The sequence below is a fragment of the Eurytemora carolleeae genome, unplaced genomic scaffold (genome assembly GCF_000591075.1).
Source record: "Eurytemora carolleeae unplaced genomic scaffold, Eaff_2.0 scaffold460, whole genome shotgun sequence".
Taxonomy (NCBI): Eukaryota; Metazoa; Arthropoda; class Copepoda; order Calanoida; family Temoridae; genus Eurytemora; species Eurytemora carolleeae.
This window is the reverse complement of record NW_019396516.1, coordinates 116008-130442: the sequence shown is the minus strand read 5'-3', so window position 1 is coordinate 130442 and position 14435 is coordinate 116008. Positions and strand designations below refer to the sequence as shown.

The window sequence follows — 14435 nt, the reverse complement described above, 5'->3', positions numbered from 1 at the left end:
GTTGATTTAGGAGAATATCGTTGATTTAGGAGAATATCGTTGATTTAGGAGAATATCGTTGATTTAGGAGAATATCGTAGATTTAGGAGAATATCGTTGATTTAGGAGAATATCGTTGATTTAGGAGAAAATCGTTGATTTAGGAGAATATCTCTGATTTAGGAGAATATTGTTGATTTAGGAGAATATCGTAGATTTAGGAGAATATCGTTGATTTAGGAGAGTATCGTAGATTTAGTTTAAGAAATCATAAGTCAAAAAAGAATGTAAAGACACCTCCTGTAACAATATTTCTTAACAAAAAAGGGATTTATAAAATTACCTGACGGGCTTAGGGCAAATTGTACAGTCCTCATGTAAGTTATTGTGCACTGTAATATATGTACTGCAGTGATAGGAAATAAATAAAAAAAAACCTAGAGATAAGAAGGTTTTATTGAAGGACAGAAGAAGATTTGGTATTTGGCGTCTGCAGACAATATAATAATTATAATTTGGGTAAATCATATTATACATATAATTGTGAACCATATCCCTAATGTAACCCTGTTTTAAAAGTCGTCTCCGACAAATTGTATCTCCATTGAATCCGTTGAGTACTCCGGCCACCCGCCAAACCAAACCTTGCCAAGGATTTTGCATAAATAACCTCATGGAGCTAGTAAAACTTAAAGTGCATTAAAAGAACCCATTTAAACATAATTTTTAGTGAATCATTTACATATAAACAGTGAACTTATTTTAACCAGATAAATATTCATTTCAGAAGAATTAAATTGCTTTAGACTTCAGTTCAAACAACTTTTCGCCGTACCACAGTTTTCTAGATTGTAAGTTCCGTATACCTAATTCACAACAGTACCTTTTTAAAAACCCTTTATTTATCAGTCCAAAACAGTGCCTTTTTAAAACCTTCATTTATCGATTCACAACAGTAATAAAATATGAATGCTAAACCTGCTAAACCTAGAGTTTCCAAACCCTGCTAAACCTGCTAAACCTAAAGTTTCCTAAACCTACAAAACCTAGAATTCCTATACCTTTCAAGACTTTGTTCAATTCTTAATAGTACATGTTTCTAAACCAATTGTTCGATTCACAACGATACTAATTTATTGACAAACCCTTAAATGTTTAATCTTTATTAACAATTATTATTTACATGCATGTACGCCAATAACAATTTGTATTTTGTAGGAAACCTCATTACTGAAATAAACATTTTCAAGAAGTTCTCATCTATGTGTGTCTGGAAGAAAAGAGTGTTTCCCTAGCCTATTCGCCTTTGGATTTGTCATTCTTCGAGTTACTTATCCTTTGCTTCAGTACATCCCGCTTCGAGTAATATTCCTTTTGTTCAGCTCACAATAATGTATTTGTTAGATAGATAGATAGATAGATAGATAGATAGATAGATAGATAGATAGATAGAAAGTTTAGATAGACTATATTCAGTTGTATCCTGAGGTTCCGTGGCATCCCACCGGATGATGCAGTTTTAATCTTATTTTTCATTCCCAAGGGAGATTGCAACTTACAGACGGAATATTAACAGTTTTTGACTTACAATATCGGGGTTATAGTAAGAACCGGGGAGGGGGTAATTCAAGCCATAGCTTTTGAAATTAGTGAAAACACTATCTTTTAAGTTAGATAAAAACTGCCAATTTTTTTAATTATAAATTTGTAGATTTGAAATGTGTGTGTTGAAGAAAAAGTATATAGCAGGTTAATTAATTGTTCTAAACCTATCTCATATTTTCTCCTGGCTCCGCAAAAACTAGATTTAATCTCTTCTTTCTTCCCTCTCTCTTAGATTAAACTATTTTCTGCAGAGAATGAGAAAAACTTAATTATTAATCTCCTTTTACTCCCTTTTATCTCATTAATTTTAAATTAATTAAAGGGAGTGTTCGAATATTTATATTTAAGGGTATGCACGCATATTTATATTAAAGGGAGTGTTCAAATATTTATATTTCAGGGAGTACACATAGAACAAATAGAACAAATAGAACAATAAAGAATAAGAATAAAATAGAACAAAATATGAAAAAAAATCCAAGATGAAAAAAAGAACAAAATAAAACAAAATAAAACAAAATAAAACAAAATAAAACAAAATAGAGCAGAATGGAAAAGAAATAGAAAAAGAAAAACGTTGTTATTTTTATTTTAAAGTTAATGCTGCAGCGCTCTTAAAGTGTTCTCTCAAAGTAAACAAATTAAAACAAAGTTTTTGAAAAGATATTCATCAAAAATAAGGCAAAATTATGCAAATATGATGAAAAACTTTTGCAGAAAAATTTCAAATTTCAAAGCTAACATGAACAAACCGTTACAAATTATGTTTATTTCTATAGAATCTTTTATAAATCAATAATCAAACTAAACGAGATGGATCATTTATAACTTCAAGATGAAAATAACAAAAGAAAATGATTTATTTCCCTAAATTTCATGTGTAGAATAAATAAAAATTTGGCAATTTGAAGATTTTTCAGTTAAATAAGCCTTTTCTTTTATAACTCAGATATAATTAGTTATGAATATGAGAATGTTAATAAAAAGAAAGAATCCAATACAGGTTGGTATAACTCGTAAATATTTGATATTTTCATTTTCCAGAAGTTATGTTTGCTCTTTAAAAGTCAGAATTTTAGAAATATTTTCTATTCTTTAAAATTGGGATAATAGCTGTAGTAGTTTAGTAGTTTGGAAGTTTAGTAGTTTAGTAGTTTAGTAGTTTAGTAGTTTAGTAGTTTAGTAGTTTAGTAGTTTAGTAGTTTAGTAGATTAATAGTTAAGTAGTTTAATAGTTTAGTAGTTTAATAGTTTAGTAATTTAGTAGTTTAATAGTTTAGTAGTTTAGTAGTTTATTAGTTTAGTAGTTTATTAGTTTAGTAGTTTAGTAGTTTAGTAGTTTAGTAGTTCAATAGTTTAGTAGTTTAGTAGTTAAAGGGTGAAAAGGTTAAGATGTTCATTTTATAATTAATTTAGAAGTTAAGTTCTTCTGCAATCTAAAAGCTAACTGTTAAAGATAACGCTTTTCCTTCCACCACTTTTTTATTGGTTTTCTCTTCTCTCTCGCTCTGTCTCATATCTCTCTCCTTTTTATTTTCACAGCTTTTGATTTTGAAATATGCAGTATTTTTTTCCGACTTTTACAATTTCGTTATTAATTATTAATTAATTTAAAATTATTTTGTTTAGGGCCCACAATAGCAGTGTCAGATGAGAGTACAGTGCCCAAATGGAATAAAGTGAAGGTGATAAGATTTATATGTTTTACACTTTTTACAAATTTATTTAAACACGCAAATAAAGTAGATAGCAATTTTAGATTTGTTACTAATGTTTATACAATTATAAATAGTAGATAGGGCAGGCTTCCGATATTTGCCAATGTTTGGTGAGGGTTGAGGGGGGGGGGTAACCCAAATATTGCGCTGACGTTTCATTACCTTGGAATTTTGGTCGTTCTGTGTCAAAACCCTGACACAGTTTGGTCGGGAGGGGAAAATGTGTTCCCCCTTTTCAATTTTTATGCATACTTTTAAATTAACTAAATTTTGACTGTATAAGTGGTGCTTGAATAAATTCTTTTTAAATTCCATTCTTAAAGATTCAAATTAAATGGCTAGAAATTTTGAAGATGAAGTATTTATCATTAGATTATAACTATTTAATTCTTATGTACTAGACAGTTGTACAACAGGGCGCTTGTATCTACGAATCAATCTGCAAAGCTTTTGTATTTATGTATTTCGAAAAAATAAAATTACAAAACTTTGCGGCTTTTTCTGTTTTCATTGGCGAATTGCCGATTTTTTTAATAACCTAAATTATTTTTTGGCCGTTAATTTGTGTTATGTGAATTACCAAAAAATTTAAAAAAGATATGTTTACTAGGAGTTACTTTAGTTAAACTAAACTATGTAATTATGTTTAATGCATGAAACAAATCAAACAGAATTTTAGAATAAATTTGGTTAATATAAACCATTTAATGTAAACTTTGAGACTGTTGGTTTGATATTAAATTGCACATTTCAAACAGTTTTTCATGTTTTATAATTACAATATATTTAGGTTTTTAATACATTTTTATAGGTAAGGTGTCCTAATTTTAAAAACTTATAAACGTAGATTTAATTTTCAATGTAAAAATAGGCCTTAAATGTACTTTAAGATTGTCAAAGATATTTGGTAGATAATTAGACAATTTTGATTTTATTCAATCAAAATATATCAAAATTTATAATTCACATTCTTAATCTTTGATGGTATAAAATGGTAATCCACATTTTGGAAATCCCAAGACCACGGTTTTTGTTCCAACTGTTTTAAGTTCAGTACTACAATGACAAATAAAAGGGTTTCAAAACACTTTGAAAAAAAATACTTGATTGTATTATATATATATATATATATATATATATAGTATTTTTTTCATATATATTTATATATATATATATGTGAGCTATGAGCTTTATCATATAGCTAGATATATACACGAACTATAATATGTAGATATTTTATGATTTCCGGAGTTTGGCAAAATTATGAAGAATTAATTTCCTAAAAGCAGAAAATAATTTCCGGACAACCTTAAGCGAATTTTCAGCTCGCTGCTACATATTAGAACAATGAACAATTATTATGTAAATAAATCATGTGCATATTAATGATATAAAATGAAAAAAGAATGCGATGTTGCAAAACCTTAGGTGATTGTTTCATCCGATGAAATGGAACTACTAATATGAGAAGTAGTTGATACAGCCGTACCTATTTCATTAATCCTAAACAGGCTATGGGGGGGGGCGTTGGACGCCACCCCCCTTTTTTCTGTGAGCTGGCCTTGACAAATTGGGCTATAAACAAGAATTGCAACCATATAGCTTTACTCCAGAGTCTTTTTCTTTAATCTTTGCAACCTGATGTTGGAGACAGTTGACAGTTCAAACTAAGAATTCTTCTTTGTTTCAAATAATCAGAGTTTTTATCTTCAAACTTTGGTTATTTGATTTATCAAAAATCATAGTTCAAATTTCAAATGTATATCTTAGGGCTGCAAAGGTATATCCAAGGGTTGCAAAGGTATATCCTCGGGTTGCAAAGGTATATCCTATAGGTTGCAAAGGTATATCCTCGGGTTGCAAAGGTATATCCTAGGGTTGCAAAGGTATATCCTCGGGTTGCAAAGGCATATCTTAGGGTTTCAAAGGTATATTCTCGGGTTGCAAAGGTATATTATAGGGTTGCAAAGGTATATCCTCGGGTTGCAATGGTATACATGGATTAAAAAGTAAAATTTTAGTTTTTGACGATAAATATGTCATGTAATGAGTTATGACTTTTAATCAATGTTGCCTATATATTTTTACATAATTTTGCATATTTTTCTTTTCTTTTGTAAAAGTACGTACATTTGAACATTTACACAAAATTAAACTACACCATTAATAATGTATGTATCTATATCTTTTTGTTGGAATAAATCTTTATAAATCTTTATTAGAGTTTGTGGCGAGTTATTGGTCCATTTCCTGCTCATTTTGTGTATTTTTGTTAGAACGAAATAAACAAGATAAAGGCCCAACTCATGCATGAGCAGTATTGCACAGTTAGTTTAAATAAAACATTTCCAATTTCATTTTAAAGGAAAACATTTCCGCCAGAATTTTCTCAATATATAATGTATTATTCAGCAAATATATACTAAGATAGGGATGGGAAATTATAATTCAGGTAGAAATGGGAAAAGGGAAGATAATAAATAAAAATAGAAATAAAAAAGAGAATGCATGATATATATAAATGGGAAGAAATGATGGAAAATATTGAATGAAGAAGAGAAGTGAAGAAAAAATGAAAGAATAGAATAAAAATAAGCAGCGTTAGGATAAGGAAGGTTTACTAATGCATAATGGGAAGTACGAAATAAAAAAAGAGACTGAGATAAAGAAAGAAAAAAGAAGAAGAGAATGAGAAGAAGGGTAAAGAAAGTCGGGTTTATTTAAATAAATGAGATAGTTAGAATGTCAGGCTGGCCTTACAAAACAGAGCCGCGGCATTAAACAAGTTTAAAATAACATTGTAGATACACATTTATCTACAGTCTACAGTCTACAGTCTACAGTCAACAGTCTACAGTCTACTGCCTACAGTCTACAGTCTACAGTCATTAGGGTTTACCAACGAAAGTGGATTTCATTTGCGCCCGATTGTGAACCCTGTAGTTCCTCACAATTCCGCACTTACCTACAGTTCCTTTTAAACTTAAACTCTTTCAACTTAGTCATTCTCAAGATTTTCAATGAATGTTTTTTGACTGATTTTTATGATAGATGACCTGTATGAGTGTTGCTGCCCGTAAGACCTGGTGTGGGTTTGTGGTTCTAGCTTTAGTGACCAGCACATGGGTAGCTGCCACACAATTCCTAAAGGTAAAATTTAAACCTTCCTTTACTTTTTGTTCATTTTAAAAATATTCATATTTTTTATTTCCTCAAGGGTTTAGATCGTTTAATACCTTCACCTTGGTTTCAAGACCTCAAAGTAGTGATGTGCATTCCGTTTGTTCATTTTTAAAACGTTTCTAAAAATTCTATTCTTACTTTGTGAAAAATTATTAACCCTGACAGAAAATATACCAATAAATCGAGCCAAAATTAATCAAAAACTATTAAAAAAAGATGTTATAATGATCGTTTTTGATCGTTTTCCAAAGTTTTTTAGAAAAATAATAGATTCTAGAATATATGGCAACATAATATTTGTACACTCTCAGTTCAGCTGTATGTTTGCGTCATATGTGTCAACTTAGTTTTTGTGTCCGACAAAATTGTTAATAATAGTGATAATTATAGAATAAAGTGCTTATCAAACGGTAAAATAAGTGTAATTTTATGTGTTCATTATTTCAGCTTTTACACTTTTTTATTTAATCTTGGAAAAATGTCAACCAAGCTAAGTATCGGCCTGACTTTATACTTAGAAGAGCAAGCTGTACAGTGCAAGCTGTACAGTGCAAGCTGAACAGTGCAAGCTGTACAGTGCAAGCTGTACAGTGCAAGCTGTACAGTGCAAGCTGTACAGTGCAAGCTGTACAGTGCAAGCTGTAAAGTGCAAGCTTTACAGTGCAAGCTTTACGGTGCAAGCTGTACAGTAGAAGCTGTACAGTGCAAGCTGTACAGTGCAAGCTGTACAGTGCAAGCTGTACAGTATAAGCTGTACAGTGCAAGCTGTACAGTGAAAGCTGTACAGTGCAAGCTGTACAGTGCAAGTTGTACAGTATAAGCTGTACAGTGCAAGCTGTACAGTGTAAGCTGTATAGTATATACACTTGACAATATCAGGCCAAACTGTTGAATTGAAATGTTTAGTATTGTCGTCTTTATATTCAACTATTTATGTGTCCGATTGTATATTTATGTTATGTTCAGGCGACGTATAAAACTATCGACAACACGACTAGGATTGAAGTTACAGGAAACACGGAGCCAGGAAATAGAACCCTCAAGGTAATCAGTTTATCTTATAAATAAAATAATTTAAAGGAATTGAGTCTTTACCACAAACTCTGATTTTAAAATACCTATATCTTTGCAACCCAATGTCAAATTAAGCTTATTTTACAAAATGAATTTTGTTAGATCAAATAATGTAAGTTTTAAATTTCAAAGGTTTACACCGTCCATTAGGTTGCAATGATATAGGGATCAGAAAATTTGAATTTGTTGGCAAGGAACACAATTCCTTTTATTTTAAAGGGACTGTTCTGTAATTTTGAAATTACGGTAACAGTCCCTTTAATGTTATAAGTCAGGAACATTTTGTCCCTTTGAAGATTAAATTAGTTGAAGAAATCATTTTCTTTTCCTTTAAAGTTTTTAGCTTAAATTATTTGATGCTTTACAGAATACATGATGTATATTGTATATATTAAACAATTGGCATATTCATTGAATTTGCATAATTATATTACATGGGTTACCATGGTATATATTTATATACAGCAGGTGTACAGTACTTCATTCCTAAATATTTGGTTCTTTACATTTGTATATTTTTTTCCTAGTACTACTTGACTCTGTATATGTATATATTCATGTACAGCCGGTGTACAGTGCTGTATTCCTAGCTACTTGGTTCTGTACATGTATGTATTTTTGTACAGCAGGTGTGCAGTGCCCTATTCCTAACTACGTGGTCCTGTAAATGTATCTATTTATGTACAGCAGGTGTACAGTGCTCCGTTCCTAATTGCTTGGTTCTGTACATGTATATATTTATGTACAGCAGGTGTACAGTGCTCCGTTCCTAACTACTTGGATCTGTACTTGTATATATTTATGTACAGCAGGTGTACAGTGCTCCGTTCCTAACTACTTGGTTCTGTACAACCTGGACTCTCCTCTTCTTCCCTCTTTACATCATCTCAGTAGTCTCGTGTTCATGCTGCTGCAGAACCAAGGTACTTAATTGCAAAGTTTAGAAAAAAAATTAAGTTTCTTGATGAACTCGTATTAAAGGGACTGTTTTGACATTTCAAGCGATTCTCCATTTTAAACGGGTCATGCCCGATTCAGAACAGTTCCCTTGTATTAAGATAAATAATTGATATCTTCTTCATTGTTGATTAGACAAAACTGTTAAGATTACTTTTTAAACGGAGGTTTAATTGAAATTAAATGTACTGTCCCTTTAAACTTTTATTTCCTGATCCTTATATATTTACAAGCTATTGGTGTAAACCTTGACTATTTATAAATTTGACTCATTGATTTAGCAGAATTTATAGTTTAATATATCAGGTTACCAAGATGTTAGAATTAATCAGCAAACTAGTTTAGATAAGTTTCTTTGAAAGTTCTCTTTATCTTTGCAACCTGACGGTTTACCTTTTATGTTTCTAACTTTGACTACTCAATCTGACAGAATTCATAGTTTAAAAAAACTATGGCCTATGACAGCTTCAGGTTGCAAATATATTTAAAGATTTAAATTTGAGAAGAGTAATCGTCCGTTCTAATTAAACTATTTTCGTTTGACTAAATAATTGTAGTCAAATATTTTTCTATCAATGACACTTTTTCAGATCATATCTCATTTATTAAAGATTATTTTTAAGCAACAATTTAGTAATGCTTCAAAAATTATGAGGAAAAGTAAAATTACATCTTCAATCGAATCCAGTTGGAACAGTTTTACACGATTCTCCATTTCTTGATGAATATTGGAACAGTTATTCACGAATCTCTTCTTCTAGATAAAGATCGGAACAGTTATTCACGATTTTCTTCTTCTAGATAAAGATTGGAACAGTTATTACCGATTCTTTTCTTCTAGATAAAGATTGGAACAGTTATTCACGATGGTGCCAGGACAAACTCTGGAAAGAAAAACTCCTGAAAGACAAACTCCGGAAAGACAAACTCCGGAAAGACAAACACCTGACAAGACAAACTCCTGAAAATACAAACTCCTGAAAGACAAACTCCTGAAATTATGAAATTTTTCTCTGAATGAAACATGATAAAATTCATAAACTTTAGGAGAAAAAATCCGCAAATATCCTAGAAAAAATTCTCAATCTTTAGTAATTTGAATATGCTTAAAGCAGCAAAGTATTACAATGATCAGAATAACCAGCAAATTTCTTATTGTTTATTTTTTATTATTTAGGGTTAGGTTAGGTTAAGACACTTTCTGGGCCGAGCGCTGCGGCTAGGACGGNCCAGGGAAGGTTTATGAATCATCAAAATTTCAAATATTTGTCTCCATCAAAATTCGATCGTCATTAAATTTTTAAAAATTTTGAAAATCCGCGAAATTTTTTGTGAAAATCCGCGAATTATTTTTGTTTTGTTTTACGATGTACACAAAGAGAACATGTTCACAATTAATTTAGGAGATGGGCGCGAAGCGCCCTCTAAGGCTAGAAAGAAGGGCGCGAAGCGCCTTGAATTTCTAGTCTAGATAAAGATTGGAACAGTTATTCACGATTTTCTTCTTCTAGATAAAGATTGGAACAGTTATTCACGATTCTCTTCTTCTAGATAAAGATTGGAACAGTTATTCACGATTCTCTTCTTCTAGATAAAGATTGGAACAGTTATTCACGATTCTCTTCGAAGCTTCAAAGAAAAGGGTTTCACTTTAGGTAAGAAATTACGCTTGAAAAAGTAAAAAATCAAATAATTTAACACTCAAATTAATTTTTCAAGCACAATTGTGGTTTTCATGAACATTGGACTTTTTAAAATCAAAGTCTAACAGTTCCTACAGCTTTATGCTAACGACTGTAAATCGTTTACGTCAAAAACTAAAAAAGCTTTAAAATATAAGTTTAATTTAAATTAGAACGCCCCTTTAAGCGTGGCGAAAAACAGATGTTTATGCAATTCATTATACACCTATATAGTATATATATATATACATTTTATATAGTATTTACAATATATACAATATTACATACATTGTATGTATTGTATACATATTATGTGTACAATAAACTACTGCAGCAAACTTTAAGTCCCACCTGGGAACCCTTTATGCTTGCTTGTCCCTTCGGTATAATATATTCTATTACTTACACACTATAACTATTACTATACACACTACTATACATATACTACTATTACTATAGACTACTATTATATACACTATAACTATTACTATACACACTACTATACTATACTATTACTATAGACTATACTTTACACTACTACACTATTATACACACTACTATTACTATATACTACTACTATATACACTATAACTATATACTACTATTACTATATGCTATACACTACTCCACTATTATACACACTACTATTACTATAATATACTTTTATTCTCTACTATTACCATATACAACTAAACACTCTACTATCTATACTACACTACTATTACTCCACTACTTCGTTACTATAACACTATATATGTATAAAATTTATAAGTTCCTTAAGTTAATTATTATCATTATTGTTATTTTATTATTATTATTATTATTAACATTATTATAGGAAGTTTCCTGTTCCGTTGCCTATTATTCTGCCTATTGTCCGTCCTAACCAACTACCTGTATATCGCATCTTTAAGGTAAAAAAAGCTTAAACTTTGTCCATCAACTGTTCAAAGGGTTCCTTTGAAAAATTAACCTTTGTCCATCAAATGTTCAAAGTGTTCCTTTAAAAAATTAACCTTTGTCCATCAACTGGTCAAAGTGTTCCTTTGAAAAATTAACCTTTGTCCATCAACTGGTCAAAGTGTTCCTTTGAAAAATTAACCTTTGTCCATCAAAGAAAAAGCTCATGAATAAATTTAAATTGAAGGTTACGCTGCTTGTCTGTTTCTCAATTGTATTTTTAACAAATATAAAAAATAACAATAAACCCCGAATTGTACAGTGTACACTAGAAGAGAAGAAAGGAATAATATGTTCAAAAGTGATCAAAAAAAAGATCGATTCATCGAACACTCTGTTAGAATTGGTTTAAGTGCAAAAATTCAAGCTTCACCTAATTAATTAATAAAATAGAAATGCTATGAGATGGGCTCTGGTCAAGTTCTTCCATCAGAGTTTCCTCTGTCAATACGCATTTTTACGCGTCTGGGGTTGACTGTAAAATCCGCCCAGGTTTTGTGCTATTTATGATTCCTGTTTCCGAATTTAATGAATTTGAGCCGCGTCTTAAATCCGCCAAAAATCGGTTTTAATTCAGCGCCGGCTTAAATCTTGAAACAATAAATACGAATTTTAGTGGAACCAACCATATTTGAGCCGTGGTGTAAATTTAAGCCACGGCTCAAATTCTTTAAATTCGGCCTCTTGATATCAGCGGGTTCTGTGTCCTTTTTCTTTCCTTTTAGTCAGCAATTCAAATAGCATAGTCAACTATTATGATGAAGAATGATAAAGTTGCCATTTCTTACCACCAGATTGTGTTAAAGGGGCTCCGCGCCACGGTAACTTGCAGAATGGTGGTGGCGCTCTGACATTCCTAGTTATTGAGATATGAATCGTAAATAGGATGCTGGAGTGTACGGTAGTAACTGCTCTGTTCGCTACTAATGCTGGGTTTGTTTATTTACTCTCCTGGGTCATCCTTCACAATCAATTCGTCGGGGTCAGGGTAAGTTAATAATTAAACTAAAGGGAGAAATTGCAAAACAAAAGTCGTCTTTGTATGTATTAATACAATATAGAAGACTTTTGATTTCAATTTTTGAGTTCTACTAAGCTTTCAAACAGCATAGATACACATATAGACATGTAAACGAAGAGAAACAGGCAAATAATATCTTATTTTTATTTGCTCGTAAACTTGTTTTTTAAAAAAGCTTGTTAAAAAATCAAACTTAGACAGAAAAGTCGAAATCCCTTCTAACACCTATTGTTGTCTCCAGCCTCTAAAATTTAAATTTGGTGAGATATATTTAGAATTTTTTTTTTCTGAGTTCGTCCAATTTAACAATTTTAAGGTAATCCTATTTATTCTTATATAAGTGAAGAAGATTTCGAATTTTTATTTGAATTTTTATTTTGCGAATTAGATTTTTATATCTTCGTTTAAAGCAAACGGCCAGTAACCAGAAAATATTGATTGCTTGATTGATTGATTGATTAACTGATTAGTTGATGCAACTCTTGTAATTTTTTATATCCATGGTTTTATTTTTACATTCATGATAAATATATAAGTTTTTAATTTTGAAAAATGAGAATTTAATTTTAAATGTGATTTAACGCCAAAACCTGAATTTAAATTTAAACAGCACAGACAAGGAAAAAAGAGACGAATTTAAAATTATCATTAAGTTAAATTGTTCTATATGTTTATTGTAAGACTTTAAAATAAAAAAATCTAAAAGAAAAAATATATGTATAGTTAGGCTTTTAGGACTCTTCGCACCCATCTTCTATTTCAACTTTTAATTGTGTGGCTTTATCTGTGAGCATCTTCTCTTTTTTCAGTATGCAAAAAAGTTTGCGGATTTCATAATATTTTTGGCGCATCTTCAAAATTTTATAAAAATAAAAAACAATAATTTTTGAACTTTTGAGTCAGCCGTTTTGACGTTTATTGGATACAAACAAACAAACTAAATTCATATATAGATTGATTAGCATACGGCAGTGTCACATGATCATTTTTGTCAAATGTAATTTATAATAGCATTGTGTTATTTCCAAAGATATTTTTTGGAATTTTCAGAATTGAAATAGCATTAAACATCAAACCTCGATCTTATTGTTGTCTATTTTAATCTCAGTATCCTTAGATAATTTTACCAAATATTGTTGAAATATATTTAACCATATTAAACCAAATTATAACGTTCAACAACTAAAACAAGATTGGAATATTTACGGTCCCATGACATTAAGCTGTTTCTAGGGAAAATTATGAAAACCTTGCTGCACCAGATTAATTTTATCTCATCAGAGCTGAAAACTTTAGAATGGTGGATATCGGGATTAAGGCTTAATCCACTCTTTTTCTTAATCTCGAGATTAAATATTGCTTGTTCTCCACTCATTTTTAATCTCCAAATTAACTATCCGATCAGGATTAAGGATATCCCATTCTAAAGTTTTCAGCTCTGGATATAGAGGACGTGATGTCGATCTCTAATGAAACGCATAAAGTAACTTCCAGTATATATATTTCTTATAACTTATTACTAGAGGGTTCAAAACATGGTCAATTTCAAGATCACACGTGTTAGACTGAAAGTACAATGCCCCGTATCTCATTCCGGTGAATCTTGTGAAACTTGTTTTAGGCGGCCAGGCATCGTCTTCCACATTACCCCCCCCCCAGCGGAGAGGCCGGAGGCTGAAGGCGGAGGCTAGCGATAAAAAACTCTTTTAATGTTGATGCACTTTGGTTTAAAATCTTTGGTTTGAGTTTAAATGTCACTTTCTTCCTCTTTGGCGTAGCAACGGCGGAGGATTCTGCAACAACTTTCTGAGGTCGTCCTCTACGTCTAGGGGAGTCTGGAGTAACCGGAGGAGGCGCTACTGGAGCTTCATCATCTGCCGTGAAAGCTGGTTTGAGGCATTGAACTGAAACCACTTCTACTCTCTTGCCAACTTGGAGCTGAAAGGAGCGATTTGTATTTTTTTGTGATTTTTATATTGTCTAAACTAGTAATCTTCATGTAATAAATATTTGATTTGGTTTGAAAATAGGAGAATGAAAATTTGTTGTTTATCTCTATCTCTAATTTTTTTAAAGTTTTTATTTTTAACTTTATTATTTTCCAAGATTTTAAATATTTATAGTTTTTCCAAAGTTTTATTGCACGAAATCTTCTAAGTAAATCCTTGCAATTCTCTGAATTTGCAAACCAACCCTACTCAAGGACAAACACGTTCTACCATCTATATATATACTTTGCTTGTCTGTCTGTCTGTTT

The 14435-nt window shown here is 30.9% G+C and overlaps 1 protein-coding gene across 1 annotated transcript in view; it reads left to right on the top strand.

Moving 5' to 3' along the window:
• The window catches only part of LOC111704719 (putative thiamine transporter SLC35F3), a 56245-nt gene that overhangs the window by 25532 nt on the left and 16278 nt on the right, over window positions 1-14435 (top strand). Inside the window, exons 6-12 of the mRNA XM_023477041.1 lie at window positions 3213-3268; window positions 6353-6451; window positions 7451-7528; window positions 8368-8481; window positions 10107-10170; window positions 11036-11111; window positions 12043-12145. Coding sequence (XP_023332809.1) covers window positions 3213-3268; window positions 6353-6451; window positions 7451-7528; window positions 8368-8481; window positions 10107-10170; window positions 11036-11111; window positions 12043-12145 — 590 coding nt within the window. The remainder of the gene's footprint in view (window positions 1-3212; window positions 3269-6352; window positions 6452-7450; window positions 7529-8367; window positions 8482-10106; window positions 10171-11035; window positions 11112-12042; window positions 12146-14435) is intronic.